Source organism: Paramisgurnus dabryanus, chromosome 17, assembly GCF_030506205.2.
Source record: "Paramisgurnus dabryanus chromosome 17, PD_genome_1.1, whole genome shotgun sequence".
NCBI classification, from domain to species: domain Eukaryota; kingdom Metazoa; phylum Chordata; class Actinopteri; order Cypriniformes; family Cobitidae; genus Paramisgurnus; species Paramisgurnus dabryanus.
In genome coordinates, this window is record NC_133353.1 from 33,107,019 (window position 1) to 33,119,889 (window position 12,871).

The 12,871-nt window shown below is 38.1% G+C and overlaps 1 protein-coding gene across 3 annotated transcripts in view; it reads right to left on the reverse strand.

The window, feature by feature from the left end:
- Positions 1-1,102: 1,102 nt before the first annotated feature.
- cldn23l (claudin 23-like) overlaps positions 1,103-12,871 on the reverse strand; it is a 14,172-nt gene continuing 2,403 nt past the window's right edge. For 2 of the 3 annotated variants that reach the window (XM_065288780.2, XM_065288779.2), the window contains one exon: positions 1,103-2,837. In XM_065288780.2, coding sequence (XP_065144852.2) covers positions 2,117-2,791 — 675 coding nt within the window. In that variant the 5' untranslated portion in view covers positions 2,792-2,837 and the 3' untranslated portion in view covers positions 1,103-2,116. Of the gene's footprint in view, positions 2,838-2,934; positions 3,626-12,871 lie in introns of those variants that run through there. The other variant, XM_065288778.2, reaches the window with a different exon arrangement.

Below are 12,871 nucleotides of genomic sequence, written 5' to 3' on the forward strand. Positions count from 1 at the left end.
TTATTATACGACTCTGACCAGAAAGTACCACAGCGGTCTACTTGTTGCTATGGTTACCCACACAGGTAAGTGCGCATGTGATGATGGCGTCTATGGTGAATACACGCTAATGACCGTGTGTTGAATGAGATTTGCTTTTTAATGCCTAATACTGTATATAAAACACGAAATTGTATAGTTTTTCAGATACAAATGCAAACTTACATAAAAGTTTTGATAACAAAACATAAAATCGTGTAAATATTTCTAATTCTGCTCAGCTATTAAACTGTATAAACATACACATTTGTTTGGCTGATATTTTTAGCTTTTATTTAATCAATCGGATGTTTTTCTAGATTACTACCAAAAATGAATAAATATTACATGATTGTTGTCTGATTGTATTAAACGGACATTAAAACAAACATACCTACTGAAAAGACCAGATAAAACCAGCCTAAGCTGGTCTCCCAGTCTGGTTTTAGCTGGTTAAGATGATGTAGCAGGCTGGTTGAAGAGGGGTTTTGGCCACTTTTTTAGTTGGTCAGGCTGGGAGACTAGTGCTGCCTTCACATGCTATGGTAATTATGATAAATACCAAAAGCCAACGTGGAAAATGCACATCAACACCCCCTCATGTGGTATTTTCCACTGGGCAACTCGTAAAATATTTTGATGCATGAGTTGCCGAGATGAGATAACCTTTGACCTTTTCAAAATTGCACAGAGCAACAGAAGAGTCGTGGGCCCTGTCCCAAATGGCACACTTCATGTGGATGTTCGGTCTTGTGACCTTAAATTTCGCATGCTTGCTTAGTCTACGAGTCCGAAGGGTGTCCCATCTGTCATTTTTATGCTTCGAAATGTGCTCATCAGCGCCCCCTTTGCCTCTTGATGCGGTGGATCAGCTGATGTCCAAAACCCCCTAAAGGGCGCTACACCAGCTTAACTAGCTAAAAACAGAATAGGACACCAGTTAAAACCAGCCAACCACCTTAGGCTGGTTTTAGCTGGTCTTTTCAGTAGGGATGGATTTTTCAAATGCCATTTTGCCGGCTGTGTAATGTGGAAAGTTACAGGTGATTCCTAAAAAGCCACGTATATGCCCAGACAACCAGTTCAGCGTAAAATCACAATTTATTTGCATGACAGGAGGACAGTAGATAAAGACGCGTTGACTGAAATGTTACAAGCAGTCAAATGTTTTACATGACTAAAGTGAAGCATAAAAATAAGCTTTTGTACCATTGAATCAGAAAAATCGACAGTACGACGGTGAAAAACTACATGTATTTACAATGCAAAATACTGCTGGTTTAAATCTTAGACATGTTTAGTAACCATAAGCTTTGACTGCATCTCATGTAGTAGCGGGAAAGCCCAAAATGCTTTTCAGCCATGTGACATTAGCACATTGCTATCATTTCATGAAAGTTTGTTAAACAGCACTATCATGATGTACAGTTAAATTTACGAGTGATGTCGTAATACAGGGACACCACATACGAGAATAGTAACATCTAAATAACTAAGGCTTCTGGTAATGATTCAGTACTTTATGTAAAGTTTCAGATGTTTTCATCTTTGCACACATCTTGCTACACGACTGTGGCTACTAAAAATTACCACTTTCTGCATGAAAGCACACAAAAATGCATTGACAATTACACATTTATAATAATGCCCCAAAGACATCTGCTTTGATTTTTATATGCAACAAGTTGAATGTGTCTCAGCAAGCCAAAGATGCTGTTAATATACGGTAGTTTCTATTTACAACACAATGGCAATTCGTACGTATTTTACCAGGTGGCTAATTCGTATAGATTCGATCAACAAAAATCATATGTTTTTGTACGATTGGCTTTCAAAACCTGTGACGTTTGGTTTAGGTGCAGGGTATCATAATTTTTTTTTAAATCGAACATTTTTGTACATTTCGCTTCGTACAAAATTCATACAAATTAGCCGAATACTTAAAATACGTATTATTTTTGAAATCAGGTTGGTATTTAACCCAGAACAGTGTTTTTTGCACTAACTGCAATGCAACGTTGCATCGAGCGCAAGAGCAATACGCTGTTCTTCTCATTGTACAGAACCTATTATTTCGCTCATCTGATGCGAATATTTCTTAACAGTTCACCTCATACATCTCGGCACTCTCTTTGAGTCTCTGTTTGGGACAGGTTGGGCACTGCATGCTCTTAAACCCGAACAGCAAAGCCGCCCCTCCCATCACCTGTACCCAAGCACCCACCCACCCAAAATAAAGCGATCCGGCAGGGTGTAACGTTAGTCGCGGTGGCTTATGTATGTTCAGTCCCTGGGTGTCAGTTACGGTTGAATCCACCTCGATCCCCAGCTTTGCCAGATGGCACGTGTACACCCCTAAAGCAGCCAGACTGAGCACGCCTGCCATCGCCACCAACAGGCCACCAGCTGCCGCTACACTCCTGAGAGGAATATCAGTCCAGCATCGAACTCCCACGCAAGCGAGTACGATTCCCGCACCGCACAAAAAGAGCGATGACAGCACCAATCCCTGAACCATTCGAACCCTGGCATCCCGTTGGTAGGATCCCGACACGGGCCAGCATTCTTTAAGCTCGGAGTGCACCACCTGCAGGCAGCTTTCCCATAATCCATCCGAACGAAGTAGGAGGAGCTCCGTGGCTCCGGCGCGCCCTGGGGCACCCAGCCGCGCTTGCCCCTCCCTCCACTGTGGCGTGATGGCTGCGGTGAATACCAGCACAAGGCCCAAGGGAGCGAACACGACCCCCATCAGCATGGACACAGGAGTGTGCATCGCGCGGAAGTCTAATTTCCAAACAGCTGTCGTCACTACCAAGGACCTGGCGGAGAGAATGAAATTAGATTAGATTATATAATTCTGCTCATATCCGGATGAAGGATTCTGGAAGATTTAAATAGTTAAATCCACTCTGATACCCATTTGGCTGAAACAGATTTATGATGTGTTTACAGCACATAAATGTCTTGTTAGCTGATGACTCTCCTTTGAGCTTTAAGAAACATCGTCACTCCTGGCAACCAGCACAGTGGAGGTGAATGCCCGTCTGTTGCTAAGAGACCGTAACCTGGACTCGTGCTTGCATCTTTTGTGGTACATTCCAAAGCGGTCCTAATTTTATCAGCCACAAGTGTTTTTTATGTGTGTGCTTGCGTATGCAAACTCAATATGTTTTTGTGATGCTTTCTGGGAAGCTTTTGTTCTGACGTTCACAATGCGCAGTTGCAGGAGTGCAGGTTTTCATCCGAGTTGCAGAAATTGTTATTCTGTACTAGATTTTGAATTAGTCTGAAGGGCATATCATATGCAGACAGATAGCGAGACGTCTGGGAGACAATGCAAGATGATGTTTCACAGACGCTCATAAAAACAAAGGACAGATCTTTTTATTTTTACAATGCATGCTTTAAAATGCATGTGACCCTGTCTGTGAAATTCATATTTTTAATTCAGTCACTGATTTTTACATTTATTTCAAACTTTGACTTGACCGTACTCGGTTAATATTAAAGAAATCAAGATTATATTTTCAATGAAGGTTCTTTACATTTCGTAGCATGATTTTACAGTACAAATACTTCGGCTGGGTTTTCGTGAACTTTGGCACACATTGCTTGTCATGACAATTCAACACCTCGGTCAATCGCAGTGATACAGATGTGGCCTTTAAAAATGCGCGTTTTCTCCCGCGGCATTCGCCAATTCGTCTCGCAGAGTCTCGCAGCATTCTGCAAGTGCTTTCGGGGGGGCTACTTTCCATTTTCCCTTAATGTGTTTCGCTTCACAGAATATCCACCAGGTGGCGCATAAAATATTGCATTGCCGTTGTTTCCAGAAGTTAATAAAGGCATTGCTGAATATTTTACATTGCTACTGTATTAAAACAGCAAAGTGATATGTCAACCCCTTCTTGCCAGCATAACAGCGCATACAACTATTAAGATACGTGCAATTCGAATTTATAGGAAGTGCAACAGAGAATTTAGTTTTAGCCTAATAAACGCGACTCTATTTACAATGAATATCTTAATTATTTGTGTTGTCGAATTTTGACACCGTTTCATTGTTTGTTCATAATATTTATAATTGTCAGTTTTTCTAAAAGTATCAATATTTTAAAGAGATTAATGTGGTATAAAAAAGACATGTTTTAAAGTTAAAAATGTTGTAAAAAATATAGTAGTATTCTTATATTTTAAGAATAACAATATGATACATTTATACTGCGCTAAAATGCTTTACATATGGAAAGAGGAATTCTTCTCAACCACCAATAAAGTTTACAAATTATTCTTTAGAAAAAAGGCGTTTAAACCCATGCGGGCTGTACAGTTGGCATATGATATCTTTTTATTTCGTTTTTACATATTTATATTTATAAAATCTTTAATAATAGGCTACCTTTCTTGCGCATATCAGTGTTTCTACGTAATTCATAATTGTAAAAAATATTATTGTAAAATAGAATATCACTAAAATAATTTATTAAAGTAACTTAATAAAATGTCTTAATGTCACTTATGTGTTTTTTTAGTTGGTCAAACCAAAATAATTGACGCGAACAGAGAAACTGTGCCTTTTGCGGACGAAAAACACCTCCAAAATGTTGAGATTATGAATATTTACAATATGTACTTTGTGAAATGTGTGTGTAAAATAATCAATTTTATAACATGTGGCTGTAGAGACAAACACGCCGCATCGCCTTCCAGATATCTTACACGTTCGCATTCAACACTTTTCAAAACTTATTCAATCTAATTAATAATTATAAATTATGACATGAGAAAATTAGAAGTGTGCAAAAGAGCCAATTCAGATATTGTTAATTAAAGCTGTTTTAAACACCTTTCTGCCTTGTTTAAATTAACAAGCATTTTATTTGCCACTGTCAACACGTTTTGTGATTGATTTAATGATTTATTACAGAAACTTATATGAAGCAAAGCTATTGTACTAAGCATCTTTATATATATAAATATATATATATATATATGTTATAAATGTTGTAAAAAATATATTAGTATTCTTATATATTAAGAATAACAATATGATACATTTATATTGCGTTAAAATGCGTTACATATGGAAAGAGGAATTATTCTCAACCACCACCAATAAAGTTTAAACATTATTCTTTAGAAAAACGCCTCCGAAGTGTTGAGTTTATGAATATTTACACTTACAATATATACTTTGTTAAATGTGTGTTTAAAATAATAAATTTCATAACTGTAAAGACAAACACGCCGCATTGCATGATTTTATAAATACCGAGGTCCATATAAGTATTTTCCAGGGCATGCACCCCAGGAAAAAAAGCTTCTTATTTCCCTGCTCTACATATATGAATTTTAATACATCAGAAAACCAAAGAATCAAATACCTATAGATTTCAAACCATGTCAGTATGCAGAAGACTTGTGTTGGTCATTAGGAATACATTGTAATAATTATTTTACCATCCTGGGCACACTGCTGCACACTTTCTCTTCTTTTGTTTATTTGTTTATTTAACTTTAATGACTTCAACAGGTACTGTTTATTAGGCTTTAAGACTGAATGCAATAAAATGTTCAAGCCAAAATATGAACATTTAAACTCCGTGCACGCGCGCTACGGGTGGATGAAGCGTTGTACCGCGCACGTGATGCATCGCGTTTTCAAGTTCAAGCTTAGCAGAAGTCCAGTGCAACACAGGGAATCTAATCATTATACAGTTAAAAACATATCTTCAAGAATTAAAGGGTGGCGTTGAATGTTGTAAATAAACATGCTGAATAACGGAAAGTGAATTACTGGAGGGAGAGAAAGCAGCGCATTAAATTTGGACACCCAAGTGCTCAGCGGCATTAATGTTTCTTGTCCTGTCACCTTGACAGTCACTACGGTTTCATTTTTCTCGTCAATAAACTGCTGTATAATAGTCAGTGTTTGATTACTTACATCTCTCTTGCACTTCCACTAACTGCGCATCTGACCTCTGTGTTGCACCTCTGTCTGCCTGGTTTGATTTCATTGGTCATCTCGGTTTCATTTTGACTTTATCTTACTTAATAGACCCTTTAACTGTTTGTACACCATGATGACATGTCACCGTATGCGTGCGCATTTAGGCAACGGAGGTATGGCAAGAATCAGCAGTGAAGCAACCTACCCATTACACAAAAAATGCACACGGCCGCGCCGCTCTCAGTGTGTCTGCATCTATGAAAAAAATGTGCACCACCTGCATGCAGAGAGCACGCGCGCTGCCTGCACGACATCCAATCACTGCAGTCCCACGTTGGTTTGGATGATGGGACCGTACCAGTACAGCTCAGCAGTGGTGTAGTCTACTAGGAATTGTAAAGGATCTCCATATACCCGCTAAAAATAGCGTGAGGATGCGTAACAGCATGGTTTTGTGACATTTCAAACTTTTAGTAATAGTGAAGCACTGGCATGCTACACTTGCTACTTTAGCGGGTTGAAATGCATATACATATTAGGCTATATATTTGGTGTGTTTGACTTTCTGCCGAACTGCGCGATCCGATCGGCATATGAAATCGCTATAGCGTCGCGAAAGTGACTGGGGAGCAGAGTGGTGTGGCGCTACAAAAACCCACAGGCGAGTGACAGCAAAGTACCGCGAGAGCGATTCAAAGCGGATTTATCCACGTGATAACTGGAATCGCTCTCGCGGTACTTTGACATCACCAAGCGATCTATACCAGTGGTGTAGTCTACGTGATATGCAGGCATGGCCGTAGCTACCATTGAGGACACCGAGGTCATGTCCTCGGTAGTTTTTTCTTGAAGTTTCGTTTCATTTTGATGTGAAAATAGCCGACGAGACAATCCTTGCATCTACGGATCATCACGTGCAGTGATGGAAAAACGGCGTTATATATAAACGTCGTTTCCTTACAGCGTTACTGACATTAAAATGCTGCGCATTAGTATAATTAATCTCATTGAAGCGAGTAAACTCTCATCATTAGACAGGCAATGTTTTTCTCTTGCGTGTGTTGAGGGGTGGGAAACACATAACTGATTGGGCTGTGTATGTTAGAGGGGATGGGACAACCACATAATCAATGATGATTGGCTGAATTTCCATCGTTAGTCAACCAGAAGCAGGATTAGCTATATACATGCACAGTCCGAGCAGTGTCGTGTTGCCAACTTGTTGATGACTTTGTCGCTAGATTTAGCAACTTAAAAAAGCGAAAAAGGACAAATCTAGCGATCTTTTCTGTCGTGGTTGGAGACTGACGCGAGAGCATGTATCATTCTCTACACTCATAAGAAAGAGTCTCTCCACGTCTGTAATTCTAATCTAATAAAGCAAATGAAAATGAAAAGGCTGTAACAAACTTAACTATCATTTGGAAAGCCAGCAAAAGATGAGCAGAGAAGAAGGGAAGATGAGAAAGTTAAAGGTTATGCAGCAAATAGCCTACAATATGGGATGCAATACGGCTACCAATGAGATTAAAACCTACACTACTGCTCAAAAGTTTAAGGTCACTTAAGTAAAATGTTAACTATGGTCTTAAAATCATTAAATCTGAAGGCTTATGGTTAAATGCTTGAAATTACTTTTGTAGACAAAATATAGCCGTGCCAAACAGATTAATTTTTGTTATTAGAAACCAAAAAATATATTTTGACTAACGCTGAATATTGAAGAAAAAGCAGCCACTAAGAGCCCTTATTATATATAAACTCGTTCTATACTTTTAAAAATTCATCCTAAATTGAAAATTTAAGAAGCTTCTTGAAAAAATGACACAGTTTTGCAGTTTCTATGCAAAGGGTGACTTGCACTTCAGATGATGAAATGTAACCATTGATTTATTTTGGATGCTTTTAGTCACCAACAAAATTCTCACAGACACAGTTACATTTGTGCTATGTCGTAGTTTGGACATGTTTATTATTATTCTGTAATATGGAAAAAATGTAAATAATAAAAAAATGTCCTCGGTATTTGAAAAATCCTGGCTACGGCCTTGTATGCAGGACTACGCCGTATACCCACTAGATTAGAAATTGTCAAGGATTTCCGTATACCCACTAAAAATAGCGCGAACAGCATGGTTTTGTGACATTTTTAAACTTTTAGTCATAATATACATGTGATCCGATCGGCGTATTCATTTCTATGAAATCAAATTACTATAGTGAAGCGAAAGTGACTGGGGAGCAGACTGGTGTTGCGCCACAAGCGAGTGATAGCAAAGTACCGCGAGAGAGACTCCAGTTATCACATGGAGAAATCTGCTTTGAATCGCTCTCGCGGTACTTTGACATCACCAAGAGGTCTGCTTTACGCCAAATGAAGTCGAACCTGGAGTGTAGCTGCTCACGCGACACTGTAAACAAACAGTCCATGTGAAGAAATGAACAAGTGAAGCAGTGCTGCAACATAAAATCCATAGAGTTTACAACGCACATGTGAGTAAACAACATTTAAATCATCAGTCCAGTTTATTACTTTATCTGGAGGTATGGCTCCAAATGCAATATAATAAGCCCATGATTATATCCTGATGGTTTTTAGCTGCCTTCAGTTGCTCTGCATGTTTGCTTGTGCTTCACAGTGTTAAACTTCCCTTCTATGTGTTCATTTATATATCTACGTTCAAGATGTATTATGATCGTAAACTTCTGTGAGGAAATTCATGTCTGCGTTGATGTTCAGTTCAGACTTGCAAATATTAGGCTAGATGGTCTTGTAATAATAATTAAGTATAAGCCTATTTTCAGTTTTAGACAATGCTTATATTATATGCAAAAATAAGCTTTTATATCAATGACTATGCAAATAAGAGTTAATTCATGGTCATCTTAAATGTGTATTAATTAAAAACATTTACACCATTAAATAACACATGGTAATGTTATCAATAGTTGTCAGATAATAGCTATTGAAGGAGTGGATTTTTTTTCACCTTCAATGCATGTGTTTGACACGAATTGAAGATTGTAAACAGTTAATTTAATTTTAATTAACAGTTAAGTAACTTTTGTCCCTGAGTTATTAGATGTTGATTAACACTAAACCAGTCTAAAAATCAATCCAGTTTCCCCAGCTGTAAACCCATTGGCTGTTAAAGTCTTTTTTTTCTTGTAATAAACTGACATGTTGAAAACACATTCAGTTTATGTGTTCATGAGTACACTTTCAGAATGCTCTTAGTTACATGAAGATCCATACTGTATGCATCTGTGAGTGTTGTGGTGCTTATGAGGTGTCGCGCTGGGACGAGTGAGCATAAGGATGAGAGGGAAAAATCACAGTATACTCACTACAAAAATCTAGACTACACCACTGATCTATACCACTGCAGCTAAGTCACTACATTGACATGGCAGGAGGACAGAATGCCATTTTGTTCTGGGCACTCCATGGTGGCATCATGGCATATTTGATCTTTTGAAAATGCAATGCAGTATAGGGGCCTCCCTCCACCTGTCCACAGCATGCATTTTATTTCTGTGGTAAGAGGACTTGACATGACTCGAAACTAAAATGGTAGGAATTTGGACTCGACTTGAGACTTGTTGGCTTTGACTTCTGACTCGACTTGGGACTTGCCTCATCTTTGACTCGACTTGACTCGGGATTCGAGGGCAAAGACTTACTTGTGACTTGCATAACAATGACTTTGTCCCACCTCTGCAAATAAGTAGGGCCTACATGCATTGCTATCAAACGTGATGTGTTTTTGGTTTTTGTTGTAATCTGGAACTTGGTGTATATCAAATGTGTTTGTTAAATGTCTCCACATGGAAACGGAATGCCCTCCCCCCCCCGCACAGTCCTGCAATGAGAACCAGAAAAACCGGTTTCTAACCATTTTATTTACATGTGAATAGTGAGAGCACCCCCTCAGGAGCTGTAGCAGGGTTTTTGCGGGGTCTTTATAAGCTTAAGCCAGGACTTAGTTTATATAGGAAATGTAACTAGTTTTAACAAACATGCCTTACTAAAAACATTATTTGTCTGCATTTTGAGGCAAAAAAGGGCATGGCCGTCCGGACCTCGGTAATTTTCTGACGCGTGTCTTATTTGACTCAATGCTCAGCTCTCGTTTGACGACTTGCGGCGCCACGCAGCCCGATCAAACGGCATGTGACGTCTTAGCACCGCGAGACAGGAGGCCTACAGTATGCTTTTGAATAGATCTCGCGGTAGTGTGATGTCACAGGCCAACGGGTTTGCGCTGCGCCCCATTAAGTAAGATAAAGTGAAAATTATTCCTAGATGACCAATAAAATCATACCAGGCAGACAGCAAGGAGGAAGGATACCTCAGTTAGTGGAAGTAATAGGTTAAATTGGGCCGGAGCGCAACGGAGCGCAGCTCTGCCTCCTCGGGTCCACACCACACCTTACCGGAGCTCCGGTCCGTCTCCTTCAGCAACAGAGTTTGGCGCAAAGCGAATAATAACGTTTTCATTCATAGGCTTCAAACTCGTGCTTGCGGGGCACCCTCGACAAAAATCATTTTGATAAAATCATGCTTCTCAGAGGTCCACTGTGTTTTTGCGCTGCGCCCCATTAAGTAAGATAAAGTGAAAATTATTCCTAGATGACCAATAAAATCATACCAGGCAGACAGCAAGGAGGAAGGATACCTCAGTTAGTGGAAGTAATAGGTTAAATTGGGCCGGAGCGCACCGGAGCGCAGCTCTGCCTCCTCGGGTCCACAACACACCTTGCCGGAGCTCCGGTCCGTCTCCTTCAGCAACAGAGTTTGGCGCAAAGCGAATAATAACGTTTTCATTCATAGGCTTCAAACTCGTGCTTGCGGGGCACCCTCGACAAAAATCATTTTGATAAAATCATGCTTCTCAGAGGTCCACTGTGTTTTTAATCCCGTCTGAATCGGCCATGTCTGTGTTTTTCTCTGACGACCTCTGTAATCTGTAAATTTCAGAGCATTTTACCTACTGTTTTTCGCCGAACTCAGAGGTCATCTGAGAAATGTAATCCCGTCCGGATGAAGACGTCTGTGTTTGCTCGCAATATGTTTTGAAAGCGCGTTTCTTTTCATGTTTTGGCAAACGTGAACTGCCGACAGGTCTCACTAACGCACGTATAGACTATTGTAGCCTACTTAATTTATGAATCCCATTCATTCAGATAGCCTATGGATTTTTTTTCCATTCGGCGGAATAAAATAATTAAATCAAGACGAGCTGAATATCATACACTGTTAAGACTGGACAAAACGGTTAGTTTTGTAGGTGTTTAGCTTGGGAGTTATACTCGGTTTAACAAAAAATGGGAATAATAATACAACAGAATATTTGGAATTGGGGCAAGCAGAACATGAATTGACAAATCACAAAAAAAATGTAAAATTAGATAAATTAGTTAATGATATTGCGCAAATGCTCTCGGTCTCTTCAAGGTCTACGCGAATTAGAGGTTTGTTAAAAGACTCCCTTATACATCATGTCTCTTCTAATTGCACAGAAAAAAATGAATCAAATGATGCGCATTTAAGTCGGATTTTTATGGAGAATAGGCTTTGTGACCGTTTAACCCCACGTGGACCGAACAAGAAACGTATGCTTTCATGGAGTCCATGTATGACATCTCCTTTATTTAGTTTGACATATTTTTATTTATATGCATTTAATAATACCGTAAGATCATAATGTATACACTGTAAAAATGATTCAGTGGCTTTGTAACTGTAGGCTATCTAAAATAAATGATTAAATTAACTTAATGTCAGTTATGTGTTTTTTATGTGTTTATTTTCTTCTAATTAATATTATTTGCATTTAAAATCAACTTAAAAAAAATGTACGTTTTACGCCTAACTTGATGATGTACTTACTATTTTTACATTGATATTATTTGAGTAAATGTAGGCAAAAAAATAAATTAATAATAAGTAGAACAAATGTTAATTTTAAAAAATCCCATATAGCCAACAGGTTTTAATCAGCAACAGAGAAACTGTGCCTTTTGCCGATGACAAACACCTCAGAAACTCCTCGAATTTATGAATTTTTACACTCACAATATGATTTTATTTACTTACTACAAAAATATAACTCATTATACAAATTTATTCAACACCATTGCACACTTTATATCGAGTTTCATACCATGTAAAGGAAAACATGATAATATAAAAAGTATAGTAATGCAGAAAAGCGCATTACAACCATGTTCAGGCTATTAAAAACGTTCAGATGCAAAAATGAACTAAATGTACAATTAGATAAACTAGTTAATGATATTGCGCAAATGCTCTCGGTCTCTTCAAGGTCTACGCGAATAGAGGTTTGTTACAAGACTCAGTTATACATCACGTCTCTTCTAATTGCACAGAAAAAAATGAATCAAATGATGCGCATTTAAGTCGGATTTTTATGGAGAATAGGCTATGTGACCGTTTAACCCACGTGGACCGAACACGAAAACGTATGCTTTCATGGAGTCCGTGTATCACATCTCTTTTATTTAGTTTTACATATTATGCATTTAATAATACCGTAAGATCACAATGTATACACTGTAAAAATGATTCAGTGGCTTTGTAAATGTAGGCTATCTAAAATAAATGATTAAAGTAACTTAATAAAATCTTTTAATGTCAGTTATGTGATTTTTTTTTTAGTTAGACAAACCAAAATTAATGACTAGAAATAGATATTTGGTTTAAAATGTACATATTTTATTTGATGTATACGCCTTAATAATATAAGTATTTAATTTACAGATAATTTTAATCAATATATTTGATAATGTCAGAATTATATATTTAAGTTTTTAAACCTGTAATAATTGCTTTCTTCAAATTAATATTATTTGTATTTAACATCAACTTAAAAAAATGTA